At 35.6% G+C, this 13,951-nt stretch overlaps 1 protein-coding gene across 10 annotated transcripts in view; it reads left to right on the top strand.

Annotated features, from left to right (window-relative positions):
• The window catches only part of EHBP1 (EH domain binding protein 1), a 433,785-nt gene that overhangs the window by 76,553 nt on the left and 343,281 nt on the right, over positions 1 to 13,951 (top strand). For all 10 annotated transcript variants that reach the window (XM_073212603.1, XM_073212598.1, XM_073212633.1 and 7 more), the window contains one exon: positions 865 to 922. In XM_073212603.1, the coding sequence (XP_073068704.1) occupies positions 865 to 922 (58 nt within the window). The remainder of the gene's footprint in view (positions 1 to 864; positions 923 to 13,951) is intronic.

Here is a 13,951-nt window from a genome sequence, read left to right as displayed (position 1 = left end):
GTAGTGAAGGTCACGAAGATGAGTATATCATTCATTTATTGGTTAAAAAACTAAGATACTTAAAAATAAAAATTTAAGGAAAATAACTTGATAATCACAGTCTTGATGTTTTCCCTAGGCACTAAAGACAACTTAGTTATATTAGATGAACATATAAGGTTTTTTGGTTTGTTTTTTACTTTATTAGCAGAAGATAAAGAAAAGAAGGTCTGAGAGTTAAAAAGCAGTCTTGGTTTTGCCAGAGCTTTTGATTAGTTACTAAACTTTGCCAAATTTTTAAGCTTATAAAATAGGAATAATAATTTGTACCTTGCCTGTTTTTTCAGCATTGTATTGTTTCTATGAAGATAGTGAAATAATTGATTGTAAAAATGGTGTGAAAACCACAAGCATTGTTCCTAAGATACAGAGATGTAAAAGTAGCATAGCTTATAGACTTAAATTATTTTGGAACAGCCATTTTTATATTTATTTTCTCCAAGTTAAAGTAGATAATGTGTTAGAAGTATGGTGTTAATTTTTGGAGAAGGTATATGAATGCTTTTCTTTTAAAAATAGTCACCAATTCTAAATATTTTATTTTACTTAGTTTGTCCCAATGAATAAACTTGGTAATGTATTTTTAGAAAGACATGTGAGAGAGAAATATTACTTATTTAAATTAGACCACATCTGTATTCTTCTACACATCTGTATCCTACATCCACCATATTTGAATAATTTACAGAGCTTTATTATAAGGGTAACTGCTCTATGTAATCTAAAGAAGATTACATTTTTATCTTTTTAAAAGCATGAAAACTAAACTTTATCAATTAGATTTCAGATAACTACAATTATACTAATCTTTTTCCTGTTTTGCAGGCAGCCAGATAAACTGGTGGTGGTCTGGACAAGAAGAAGCCGAAGGAAGTCTTCTAAGGTTTGTCTGTTTTCTAAATTTCTCACCAAAAAGTTGAATTTAACTTTTAGTCACTTGTAAGCTTTTCTGTCCCAGTGTAGAATATTTAAAAGTATTACTTTATATTTTGAGTTAGTTCTGATGATCTAATCTACTAAAATGATTGATCAGGTGCTATAATCTTATTACTGCAGTTCTTAAAATGGGGACCAAATAACTGAGTTTTTATATTGGATTTGGTAGCTTCGAGTAACATAATTGTTATTTAATTTCTCTGTACTAGGTTACCACTTACAAAATTGTACTTCAGATTGCTTTATTCAGATTTCAAGAGGATGAAGTTAAGGCACCCTTAAGGAATGAAGAGTTGATATCTGAGTCTATTGCTGAGTTGCAGGGGAAAAGGAATTCAATATTTCAAAAGTTTGAATTTTTTGTTCTTGTAGCTTTGTGGGGAGTAGGACAGAATTTTAAAACATTCAATAATAACAATTCTACAGATATTATAAAAGTTGCATTCTATAGATAAGTATGATTATATTTTTATAAGTACACAATAACTAAAAATGTTTATTGGATATTAATTTTTTCATAAGTAGATCTATATAAAGAAAAATTAATTCATTTTAATTAAAATTATATTGAATTTAAATTTCAGAAATAAAAATTTTTCAGTTTTATTCTTATCAAGCTAAATATTGCATATAGTATAAAGCACTGATCTTAATTATGCAATTTGATGAATTTTAATATATACTTGTGTAATTAGTACTCCTTTTAAGATATAGATTATTTTCATCACCTTTTTCCTTTGTGTCTTCTTCCATTCAATTACCAGTTCTCAAAGGCAGCCACTATTCTGATTTTCTATCACCATTGACTAGCTTTGCCTGTTCTTGAATTTCATGTTAATGAATTCATATAATAGTACTATTTTATGTCTGGTTTTTGTTCAACATAATGTTTTTGAGATTTATTGATGCAGTTTTGAGTATTGTTAGGTTCTTTTTCATTGCTGAGTAGTATTCTGTCATACAAATATACTGCAGTTTGATTGTCTGTATTCCTTTTGATGAGCATTTGGTTTGTTTCCAGTGAATATTCTGAATATTCACTACTGTGAATAAATCTGCTATAAACATTGTTATATGTATTTGGGAGCTCAAATATTTTAATTTCCCTCAGGCATAGAAATGGAATTGCTGGATAATGTATTCCCAGTGATTTTTAATTGTTAAATGTATTTCAATCAGTAATATAGGGAAGGCCCATATTTGCTCACCATCATGAATGGCATCTTCTTCAAGGCAAACATTTATAGTTTTGGGGCATTCTGTTTTGGACCTGTAGTATTTTCTTATCTATTACATATGAGAAAGCATTCTGAAAATAGACATAGGTCCTCTGTCAGTTGTGCTGAGCATGTCTTAAGCTTCTGTGGAAAGGAACAATATAAGGTCATCCACTAAGTGTGATAGATGAATATGACTGTAACTATAAACACTAAAAATAGACCCTAAATATTTTTCGCTAGCCACAGAAAGTGATTTCTTTTAATAATTAATAATTACTTATTCTAAAAACAACTATGAAACAATAAAATACTTTATAGGTCAATTCAGGATACCCATACTTGAAGTTAAATGTACTTTTTAATTTAATTGCATTTTTGAAAGTCAGTCAGATTACTTTTCTTGTAGGTCCAGATATTTTTTCATATTGTATCAAATATTGATTGAGTACAGATGGAGAAATGCAAGTATAGAGGCTATAGGCAGATTTTTCTTAGACCACAGTATTTTATAGAAGAAATTATTTCTTGCTGCACTAATTTTCCTGTTGTGAAGCTCTAACATTTCAAATCCCTTCTGGATATTTTGGAATCATTTTGTTTTCTCTTAAAACATTATAGATGTACTTCTTTTGCAAAGTTTATGAGAGCCGAAAATGTGCTAAGCATATTACAGCATATATGTATTGTGTTCATGTATATGTGAAATGATGTTTTATAAATCGGCATAAAAATCAGTTCCAGAAACTATGAAAGAAATGATTATGAAAGTTGAGAAAATAACTTTTTTTTCCATTAAAAAATATCATTGATATACAATTTTATGTCACATGAGAAAATTGTGGTTACTACATTCACCCATATTATTGAGCTCCCCGCACCCCATTGCAGTCACTGTCCATCAGCATAGTTAGAGAGAAAATAACTTTTTAAAAAGAATTCCTTGAGAAACATGAGGTCTATGACATTTTGGGATTCTTAAAAAAAAAAAAAAAATTGCCCCCAGCTACTAATTTTTAAATTAGCTACCGGCTGTATTAAATCCAAAACTAGGCCTATTTTTTTCTTCTGAAAAATTCTTATGTTTTCTGATTTCTTTTTGTTTGTTTAAAATATGCATTATTTGTTGCTTATTAGCATTGAAAGCACTTAGGGAAAAAACAGATCTCTGTAACCATTGGCCAGACAATATTCTGGTTTTTATTTTTAACTATGTTTTTGAAAAGAGTTTGAGCCACATAGTAATCAATTTTTTTTCATCTGTATAGATTAGTATTTATCTTTCATCATTCTAACTACCTTTTTTTAATATTTGTGGATTGAAATTTACAACTGATACCCAGATAACTGTCAGATTAGAAAGCAAAATAATAAGGCACGTTACCTTACTTAAAGTTTAGTTCTCAGCTTTTTTTGGGTATGTGTCTATTTTTATGGCTAAATATATAATTAGAACTCATTGGTGAATCATTTTTTACTGAGAAAGCAATTACCAGGAATAATTAACACAATATCCAGTTTCTCTACTTCTCATCACTCATAATAAAGATTTTTATTAGGCTGCATTTGATTTGTATATGTTTGAATAAATTTTTTTTCAGTATAATATGTGACAGTAGGAAGGAAGCAGGACAATTATGATAGACCAAAAAACTATGGCAGAATAGTCTTTTGCTGTAGATCTGGTTTCCCAACTAGAAATTTAAGCTCATATAGGGATGGGAGAATTCCAAAGGAAACCAAAGCTGCAAAGTCTCCACTAATTTTTTGATGGCATTACCAAATTTCCTTTCTTGCTCTATGGTTGTGCTCCAGCCTTTTACAATGTGCTGTGATACCAAGAGGGAGAGTGTACAGTTGCAGAGCTTTGCCTTATGGTGGCGACTAAAAGGTAACTTTATATGTGACACCTTAAGCATATAAATATATGCAGTTTTATAAGTTGATAATTGTCAGTTTAATAACAGTTGTAAATGTTTAGTGAAATACTTTGATTTTGTGGGAATTTGAAATAACAAGTGAATGCTTACTCTGTGCTTAGTTCCTAAGAAAGTACAAATCCTTTAGGTAAGGTATGATATGAGATAATGAGAAAATAAGGCATTTTATAGAGTTAGTAACCCAAATTGAGAAATATTACCTTTTTCTTAGGTCTACCTTTGGCAGATGCCAAAGGATCTGTGATATTAAAAAGAGAAAAATTGTATAAGTGAAACTGGATAATGTGCTTAATCCATTGTACCATTATCTGTACTAGGATGCTGGCAATGATTAAACAACCTGCCTTCCATAACTATACTAAGGTGCTGAGTAGCTGTATGTGTGTTTCTGTGCCTAAAAATTTTCTAGGGAAATCCTATTATCCTGAATTGAAACTGATCAGGGTTCTCTTAGCACTGATGTTTGCCAGTATGATGTGCTTTTTCTAAATCATGTTCTTAAGAACCTAAATTAGTGTCTCTGTGGATTTGTACAATTAGGTATTTATTATCATAGCTATTTTTAGTTACCCATTTTTAGTTACTGATTAGACTTTTTTTTTCTAGCCTTAGATTCTTGAATTCTGTTTGAGGTAGAAGTTGTAGTAAACTCTTTCAAATAGGAACACTTTTTTTTTTCACCATGTTTGTGCTAAGTACATCCCTGGCTCTTCTCCAGTAAAATTTACTGGTCCTTTTTTCAACCTAGTATATAATAATTATCTAACATAAAATGGGCATTGCCAACTACTCAACTGGACTAATTGCTACTATTACAGTGTCCTAACTTAGCCAGGTTGTACATTCCCTAAAAAGAATATTGAAAGCCTGAGCTCTAACTTAGGTGGACCTTTTTCAATGGGCAATGGAGATGCTGGATAGAATGGCAGGAAAAGGCAGCATACTAGCAACTTGGGATTTAGTACCTTTCCATCTCTTTTTAATTAAAAAAAAAGATTTTAGTTTGCTAAGCAGGTTGTATTTTTGTTTGTTTAGCAATCTAATTACTATTCTCTGATCGAAGACTAAGGATTGAAAGAGGTCATTTAGAGGACCATCACAAAGAACCTGAGGAAATGGTCTGATAATCACTGTTTCCTAACTCTGCCCGGTTGGTAGGTGGTCTCCACATTCCTTGATTCTCCCACTTTTTATCTCTCTGTCATACACATAAATGTTAAGACCTTAGGGACTGAAGACTTCTTAAGGTACTGTATGAATCCGGGATACAGCTGGGCATGATGCTGGTTGGGTAAAAAACTCTGAACTTGGAAATCATGGAGTTAGTTCTCTTACTGATTACTAGCATGGCTTCAGGCAAGCCATTAACTCTTTTTTTTTTTTAAATTGAAGTATTATTGATAGACAATCTTATATTGTTTTCAACTATATAACACAGTGGTTCAGCAGTTACCCACATTATTAAATCCTTACCCCCACTAGTGCAGTTATTGTCTGTCAATGTAGAAAGATGCTACAGAACCATTGATTATATTCTCCATTCTGTAGCCATTTACTCTCCGATTGCTTCACTTTCCTTATCTGGACCTGGATCATATCTCCTAGGATATCTAAATGCCCAAAATGCTTTGGTGGTAATTTTTTTCATTAAGAATTTTGTATTCTGTCTTTTCTGCTGTGGCTAATAAGAAAAGTTCAATTATTATATTCTTTCTTCTTATGTTTCTATTGTATGGGAAGACTATGGAAATAAAATTATTGGAAGTTTAAACCAGAGAAACAGCCTGATCTATCATTATGGCACATGAAGAGTTGTCATAAATCTTCAGAATTCTTCAGAGTATGTAGAGTGGAGTTTTGGTTAAGGATCATCTAAGGTAGACAGAAATATACTTTTCTGGAGATAGTTTACTTTGTAGAGTTTTTGTTCTAGGACTGTCAACAGACATGGAAATAAGCAGGCAATAGAGGAATCTGGAAATATTTTTCAATCAACAGAGCTTAGTTTTTTACCATTGTGTGTGATGTGTTAAGTTTCTTATGGTGAGTCTCTACTCCCATTCCTAACCTGCAGTTTTGTGGTCAGGATGGTGGTGAGGGTGGGGAAGCAATGGAGAGAGAATAGGAGAATTATTGACAATTTATGAGTTGTGGTTGGGAGGACACTGATAAACCTGTATCTTCTGCTGGTATTTTTTTTTACAAAGGTATTATTGATATACACTCTTATGAAGGTTTTACATGAAAAACAACGTGGTTGCTACATTCACCCATATTATTGAGTCCCCCCAATACCCATTGCAGTTACTGTCCATCAGTGTAGTAAGATGCGACAGTCACTATTTGCCTTCTCTCTGATACATTGTCTTCCCCATGATCTCCCCATACCATGTGTGCCAATAATAATACCCCTCAATCCCCTTCTCTTGCCCTCCCCCACCCCTCACTTTTGTCCCCCGCTAGTCCCTTCTTGGAGTCTGTGAGTCTGCTGCTGTTTTGTTCCTTCAGTTTTGCTTCATTGTTACACTCCACAAATGAGGGAAATCATTTTGTACTTTTCTTTCTCCACCTGGTTTATTTCACTGAACATAATATCCTCCTGCTCCATCCATGCTGTCTCAAATGATAAGATTTGTTTCTTTGTTATGGCTGAATAGTATTCCATTGCAAATATGTACCACATCTTCTTTATCCATTCATCTACTGATGGACACTTAGGTTGCTTCCATATCTTGGCTATTGTAAACAGTGCTGCAGTAAACATAAGAGTGCATATGTCTTTTTGAATCTGATAACTTGTTTTCTATGGGTAAATTCCTAGGAGTGGGATTCCTGGGTCAAATGGTATTTCTATTTTGATCTTTTTGAGGAACCTCCATATTGCTTTCCACAATGGATGAACTAGCTTACATTCCCACCAGCAGTGTAGAAAGATTCCTCTTTCTCCGCATCCTTGCCAGTATTTGTTGTTCTTTAGTCTTTTCAGTGTTGGCCATCCTAACTGGTGTGAGGTGATACCTCATTGTGGTTTTTATTTGCATTTTCCTGATAATTAGTGATGTGGAGCATCTTTTCATGTGCCTGTTGGTTATCTGAATTTCTTCTTTGGAGAATTGTCTGTTTATATCCTCTGCCCATTTTTAATTGGGTTATTTGGTTTTTGGATATTGAGGTGTGTGTTCTTTATATATTTTCGATGTTAACCCCTTGTCAGATATGTTATTGACAAATATATTCTCCCATACTGTAGGATGCCTTTTTGTTCTGTTGATGGTGTCCTTTGCTGTACAGAAGCTTCTTTGATGCAGTCCCATGTGTTCATTTTTGTTTTTGTTTCCCTCACTCGAGGAGGTGTGTTCTGGAAGAAGTTGCTCATGTTTATATTCAGGAGATTTTTGCTTATGTTGTCTTCTAAGAGTTTTATGGTTTCATGACTTACATTCAGGTCTTTGATCCATTTTGAGTTTACTTTTGTGTATGGGTTAAATAATAATCCAGTTTCATTTTCTCGCATGTAGCTGTCCAGTTTTGCCAACACCAGTTGTTGAAGAGGCTGTCATTTCCCCACTGTATGTCCATAGCTCCTTTATCATATATTAATTGACCATATATGTTTGGGTTAATATCTGGGCTCTCTAGTCTGTTCCATTGTTCTATTGTTCTGTGCTTGTGCCAGTACCAGATTGTCTTGATTACTGTGGCTTTGTAGTAGAGCTTGAAGTTGGAAAGCGAGATCTCTCCAGCTTTATCTTCCTTCTCAGGATTGCTTTGGCTATTTGGGGTCTTTTGTGGTTACATATGAATTTTAGAACTATTTTTTCTACTTCATTGAAGAATAGTTTTGGTATTCTGATAGGGATTGCACTGAATCTATAGAATCCCTTTGACAGTTTGGCCATTTTGACAATATTAATCCTTCCTATCCATGAGCCCCGGATATATTTCCATTTATTGGTATCTTCTTTAATTTCTCTCATGAGTGTCTTGTAGTTTTCAGGGTATAGGTCTTTCACTTCCTTGGTTAGGTTTATTCCTACGTATTTTATTCTTTTTGATGCAATTGTGAATGGAATTTTCTTCCTGATTTCTCTTTCTATTAGTTTACTGTTAGTGTATAGGAAAGCCACAGATTTCTGTGTGTTAATTTTGTATCCTGCAACTTTGCTGAATTCCTATATTAGCTCTAGTAATTTCGGAGTGGAGTCTTTAGAGTTTTTTATGTACAATATCATGTCATCTGCAAATAGTGACAGTTTGACCTCTTCTTTACCAATCTGGATTCCTTGTATTTCTTTGTTTTGTCTGATTGCCGTAGCTAGGACCTCCAGCACTATGTTGAATAACAGTGGGGATAGGGGCATCCCTGTCTCGTTCCTGATGGCAGAGGAAAAGCTTTCAGCTTCTCGCTATTCAGTGTGATGTTGGCTGTGGGTTTATAATAATTGGCCTTTATTATGTTGAGGTACTTGCCCTCTATACCCATTTTGTTGAGAGTTTTTATCATGAATGGGTGTTGAATTTTGTTGAATGCTTTTTCAGCGTCTATGGAGATGATCATGCGGTTTTTTGTCTTTCTTTTTGTTGACGTGGTGGATGATGTTGATGGATTTTTGAATGTTGTACCATTCTTGCATCCCTGGGATGAATCCCACTTGGTCATGGTGTACGATCCTTTTGATGTATTTTTGAATTCGGTTTGCTAATATTTTGTTGAGTATTTTTGCATCTACGTTCATCAGGGATATTGGTCTATAGTTTTCTTTTTTGGTGGGGTCTTAGCCTGGTTTTGGTATTAGGGTGATGTTGGCTTCATAGAATGAGTTTGGGAGTATTCCCTCCTCTTCTATTTTTTGGAAAACTTTAAGGAGAATGGGTGTTATGTCTTCTCTGTATGTCTGATAAAATTCCGAGGTAAACCCATCTGGCCGGGGGTTTTTTTCTTTGGTAGTTTTTGGATTACTGCTTCAATTTCGTTGCTGGTAATTGGTCTGTTCAGATTTTCTGTTTCTTTCTGGGTCAGTCTTGGAAGGTTGTATTTTTCTAGGAAATTGTCCATTTCTCCTAGGTTTCCCAGCTTGTTAGCATATAGGTTTTCATAGTACTCTCTAATAATTCTTTGTATTTCTGTGGGGTCCGTCATGATTTTTCCTTTCTCATTTCTGATTCTGTTGATTTCTGTTGATGCTCTTTTCCTGTTAATAAGTCTGGCTAGAGGCTTATCTATTTTGTTTATTTTCTCGAAGAACCAGCTCTTGGTTTCATTGATTTTTGCTATTGTTTTATTCTTCTCAATTTTTATTTATTCTTCTCTGATCTTTATTATGTCCCTCCTTCTGCGGCCCTTAGGCCTCTTTTGTTCTTCTTTTTCCAATTTTGATAATTGTGACATTAGACCATTCATTTGGGATTGTTCTTCCTTCTTTAAATATGCCTGGATTGCTATATACTTTCCTCTTAAGACTGCTTTTGTTGTATCCCACAGTAGTTGGGGCTTTGTGTTGTTGTTGTCGTTTGTTTCCATATATTGCTGGATCTCCATTTTGAGTTGGTCATTGATCCATTGATTATTTAGAAGTGTGTTGTTAAGCCTCCATGTGTTTGTGAGCCTTTTTGCTTTCTTTGTAGTTTATTTCTAGTTTTATGCCTTTGTGGTCTGAAAAGTTGGTTGGTAGGATTTCAATCTTTTGGAATTTACTGAGGCTCTTTTTGTGGCCTAGTATGTGGTCTATTCTGGAGAATGTTCCATGTGCACTGGAGAAGAATGTGTATCCTGTTGCTTTTGGATGTAGAGTTCTGTAGATGTCTATTAGGTCCATCTGTTCTAGTGTGTTGTTCAGTGCCTGTGTCCTTACTTATTTTCTGTCTGTTGGATCTGTCCTTTGGAGTGAGTGGTGTGTTGAAGTCTCCCAAAATGAATGCATTGCATTCTATTTCCTCCTTTAATTCTGTTAGTATTTGTTTCACATATGTTGGTGCTCCTGTATTGGGTGCCTATATATTTATAATGGTTATATCCTCTTGTGGGACTGAGCCCTTTATCATTATGTAATGTCCTTCTTTATCTTTTGTTACTTTCTTTATTTTGAAGTCTATTTTGTCTGATACTAGTATTGCAACACCTGCTTTTTTCTCTCTGTTGTTTGCATGAAATATCTTTTTCCATCCCTTGACTTTAAGTCTGTGTGTGTCTTTGGGTTTGAGGTGAGTCTCTTGTAAGCAGCATATGGATGAGTCTTGCTTTTTAATCCATTCTATTACTCTGTGTCTTTTGATTGGTGCATTCAGTCCATTTACATTTAGGGTTATTATTGAAAGGTATGTACTTATTGCCATTACAGGCTTTAAGTTTGTGGCTACCAAAGGTTCAAGGTGAGCTTCTTTACTATCTTACTGTCTAACTTAACTTGCTTATTGAGCTATTATAAACATGGTCTTATGATTCTTTATTTCTCTCCCTTCTTATTCCTCCTCCTCCCTTCTTCATATGTTGGGTATTTTGTTCTGTGCTCCTTTTAGGAGTGCTCCCATCTAGAGCAGTCCCTGTAAGATGCCCTGTAGAGGTGGTTTGTGGGAGGCAAATTCCCTCAACTTTTGCTTGTCTGGGAATTGTTTGATCTCTCCTTCATATTTAAATGATAATCATGCTGAATACAGTAATCTTGGTTTGAGGCCCTTCTGTTTCATTGTATTAAGTATAACAATGCATTCTCTTCTGGCCTGTAGGGTTTCTGTTGAGAAGTCTGATGATAGCCTTATGGGTTTTCCTTTGTAGGTGACCTTTTTTTTCTCTCTAGCTGCCTTTAATACTTTGTCCTTGTCTTTGATCTTTGACATTTTAATTATTATGTGTTGCCCTCCTTGGATCCCTTGTCATGGGAGTTCTGTGTACCTCTGTGGTCTGAGAGGCCGTTTCCTCCCCTAGTTTGGGGAAGTTTTCAGTAATTATTTCTCCAAAGACACTTTCTATCCCTTTTTCTCTCTCTTCTTCTTCTGGTACCTCTATAATGCGGGTATTGTTCCATTTCAATTGGTCACTCAGTTCTCTTAAAATTCTTTCATTCCTGGAGATCCTTTTATCTGTCTCTGCATCAGTTTCTCTGCGTTCCTGTTCTCTGTATTCTAGTCCATTAATGGTCTCTTGCATCTCGTCCATTCTGTTTTGAAGTCCTTCCAGAGCTTGTTTTATTTCTGTATTCTCCCTCCTTAGTTCTTGCATATTTCTCTGTAAGTGCATCAGCATGGTTATGACTTTTGTTTTGAATTCTTTTTCAGGAAGACTGGTTAAATCTATCTCCCTGGGTTCCTTTTCAGGGGAAGATATAGCAGATGCCGAAGCTGTCTGGGTTAGTCTTGTTTGGATCAAATTTTTTTGCCTTTTCATCTTGATAGGTGCAGTGGTGAGGTATTGGCTTTCTGTCAGCTGGAGAGCTAAGGCTTTCCACTTGCTCCTGGCATCTTTACTGGGACAACTGCGACCCCTAGTGGCTTGTGTTCGGAAATTGCCTGTAGACTGGGTCTCTGTATCTTGCCCGGCTATGGAGGAAGCTCCCTTGCTGTGGGCGTAGCCAGCCTCAGCCTGCTGCTATGCAATGGCGGGGCCCCGAAGGGGTAATGGTTGGGGGGTGGTTTGGCTGTTTACCTCCATGAGGTGTCTCAGAGCTGTTGCCCAGGGGTTTCATGTGCCCAGAGTTCCCTGGAATTTCCAGCTGCTGGACTGTGACTGAGGATGTTTCCGTACAGCTGTGGCATCCCTGTCCCTTTAAGACTTTCAAAAAGCAATCGCCTTTCTTTGTCACAGGGGCGCTGACTTTGGGACCCACTCACAGGTCTTGCTGTCCTGTTTCCCTAGTTTCCAGCACTCCACACATGCGCTGTGTGTGCGCCCTGGTGCGGATGGCTGGGGCTGGGTGTTCAGCAGTCCTGGGCTCCCTCTCCCTCCCTGCTCTGACTCCTCTCCTCCTGCTGGGAGCTGGGGTGAGGGGCGCTCAGGTCCCGTTGGGCCGGGGCTTGTATCTTACCCCTTTCACCAAGTGCTGGGTTCTTGCAGGTGTGGATGTAGTCTGGCTGTTGTCCTGTGTCTTCTGGTCTCTCTTTTAGGATTAGTTGTATTTGTTGTATTTTCAAAAATATATATGTTTTTGGGAGGAGATTCCCACTGTCCTACTCACGCCGCCATCTTGACTCCGCCCCGACACTCTGATCATGTGGTTTTTGTCCTTTTTGTTGATGTGGTGGATGATGTTGATGGATTTTCTAATATTGTTTCATCCTTGCATCCCTGGAATAAATCCTATTTAATCACCATGAATGATCCTTTTGATGTATTTGTGAATTCGGTTTGCTAATATTTTGTTGAGTCTTTTTGCATCTATGTTCATCAGGGATATTGGTCTGTAATTTTCTTTTTTTTATGGTGTCTTTGCCTGGTTTTGATATTAGAGTGATGCTGGCCTCACAGAATGATTTTGGAAGTATTCCCTCCTCTTCTTTTTGGAAAACTTTAAGGAGGATGGGTATTAGGTCTTCACCAAATGTTTGATAAAATTCAGTGGTGAAGCCATCTGTTCCAGGTGTTTTGTTTTTAGGTAGTTCTTTGATTACCAATTCAATTTCATTACTGGTAATCAGTCTGTTCAGATTTTCTGTTTCTGTCTGTGACAGCCTTAGAAAGTTGTATTTTTCTAGAAAGTTGTCCATTCCTTCTAGCTTATCCAGTTTGTTAGCATACAGTTTTTCATAGTATTCTCTAATAACTCTTTGTATTTTTGTGGTGACCATAGTGATTTTTCCTTTCTCATTTCTGATTCTGTTTATGTGTGTAGACTCTCTTTTTTTCTTGAGAAGTCTGGCTAGGGGTTTATCTGGTTTGTTTATTTTCAAAAAGAACCAGCTTCTGCTTTGATTGATTCTTTCTATTTTATTCTTCTTGATTTTGTTTATATGTGCTCTAATCTTTATTATGTGCCTCCTTCTACTCACTTTGCACTTTGTTTGCTCTTATGTTTCTAGTTTTGTTAATTGTGAGTTTATACTGTTCATATGGGATTTTTCATCTTTCCTGAGGTCGGCCTGTATTGCAATATACTTCCCTCTTAGCACAGTCTTCACTGTGTCCCACAGATTTTTGTGGTGTTGAATTATTGTTGTCATTCATCTCCATGTATTGCTTGATCTATGTTTTTATTTGGCCATTGATCATTAGTTATTTAAGAGCATGTTGTTAAGCCTCCATTTGTTTATGAGCTTTTTCGTTCTCTTTACTTAATTTATTTCTAATTTCATACCTTTGTGGTCTGAGAAACTGGTTGGTGGAATTTCAGTCTTTTTGAATTTACTGAGGCTCTTTTTGTGGCCTAGTATATGATTTATTCTTAAAAATGTTCCATGTGCACTTGAGAAGAATGTGTATCCTGCTGCTTCTGGGTGTAGAGTTCTGTAGATGTCTGGTAGATCCATCTGTTCTAATGTGTTGTTCAATGCCTCTGTCTCCTTACTTATTTTCTGTGTGGTTGATCTGTCCCTTGGGTTGAGTGGAGTGTTGAAGTCTCCTAGAATGAATGCAGTGCATTCTATTTCCCCTTTTAATTCTGTTAGTATTTGTTTCATATATGTAGGTTCTCCTGTGTTGGGTGCATAGATATTTATAAGAGTTATATCCTCTTGTTGGATTGACCCCTTTATCGTTATGTAATGTCCTTCTTTGTCTCTTGTGACTTTCTTTGTTTTGAAGTCTACTTTGTCTGATGCAAGTACTGCAACTCCTGCTTTTTTCTCCCTGTTAGTTGCATGAAATGTTTTTTTCCATCCTCTGAGATTTAG

The sequence above is a fragment of the Manis javanica genome, chromosome 1, assembly GCF_040802235.1.
Source record: "Manis javanica isolate MJ-LG chromosome 1, MJ_LKY, whole genome shotgun sequence".
Lineage (NCBI taxonomy): Eukaryota > Metazoa > Chordata > Mammalia > Pholidota > Manidae > Manis > Manis javanica.
The sequence above is the reverse complement of the archived record's forward strand: the minus strand, read 5'-3'. Positions and strand labels throughout refer to the sequence as shown.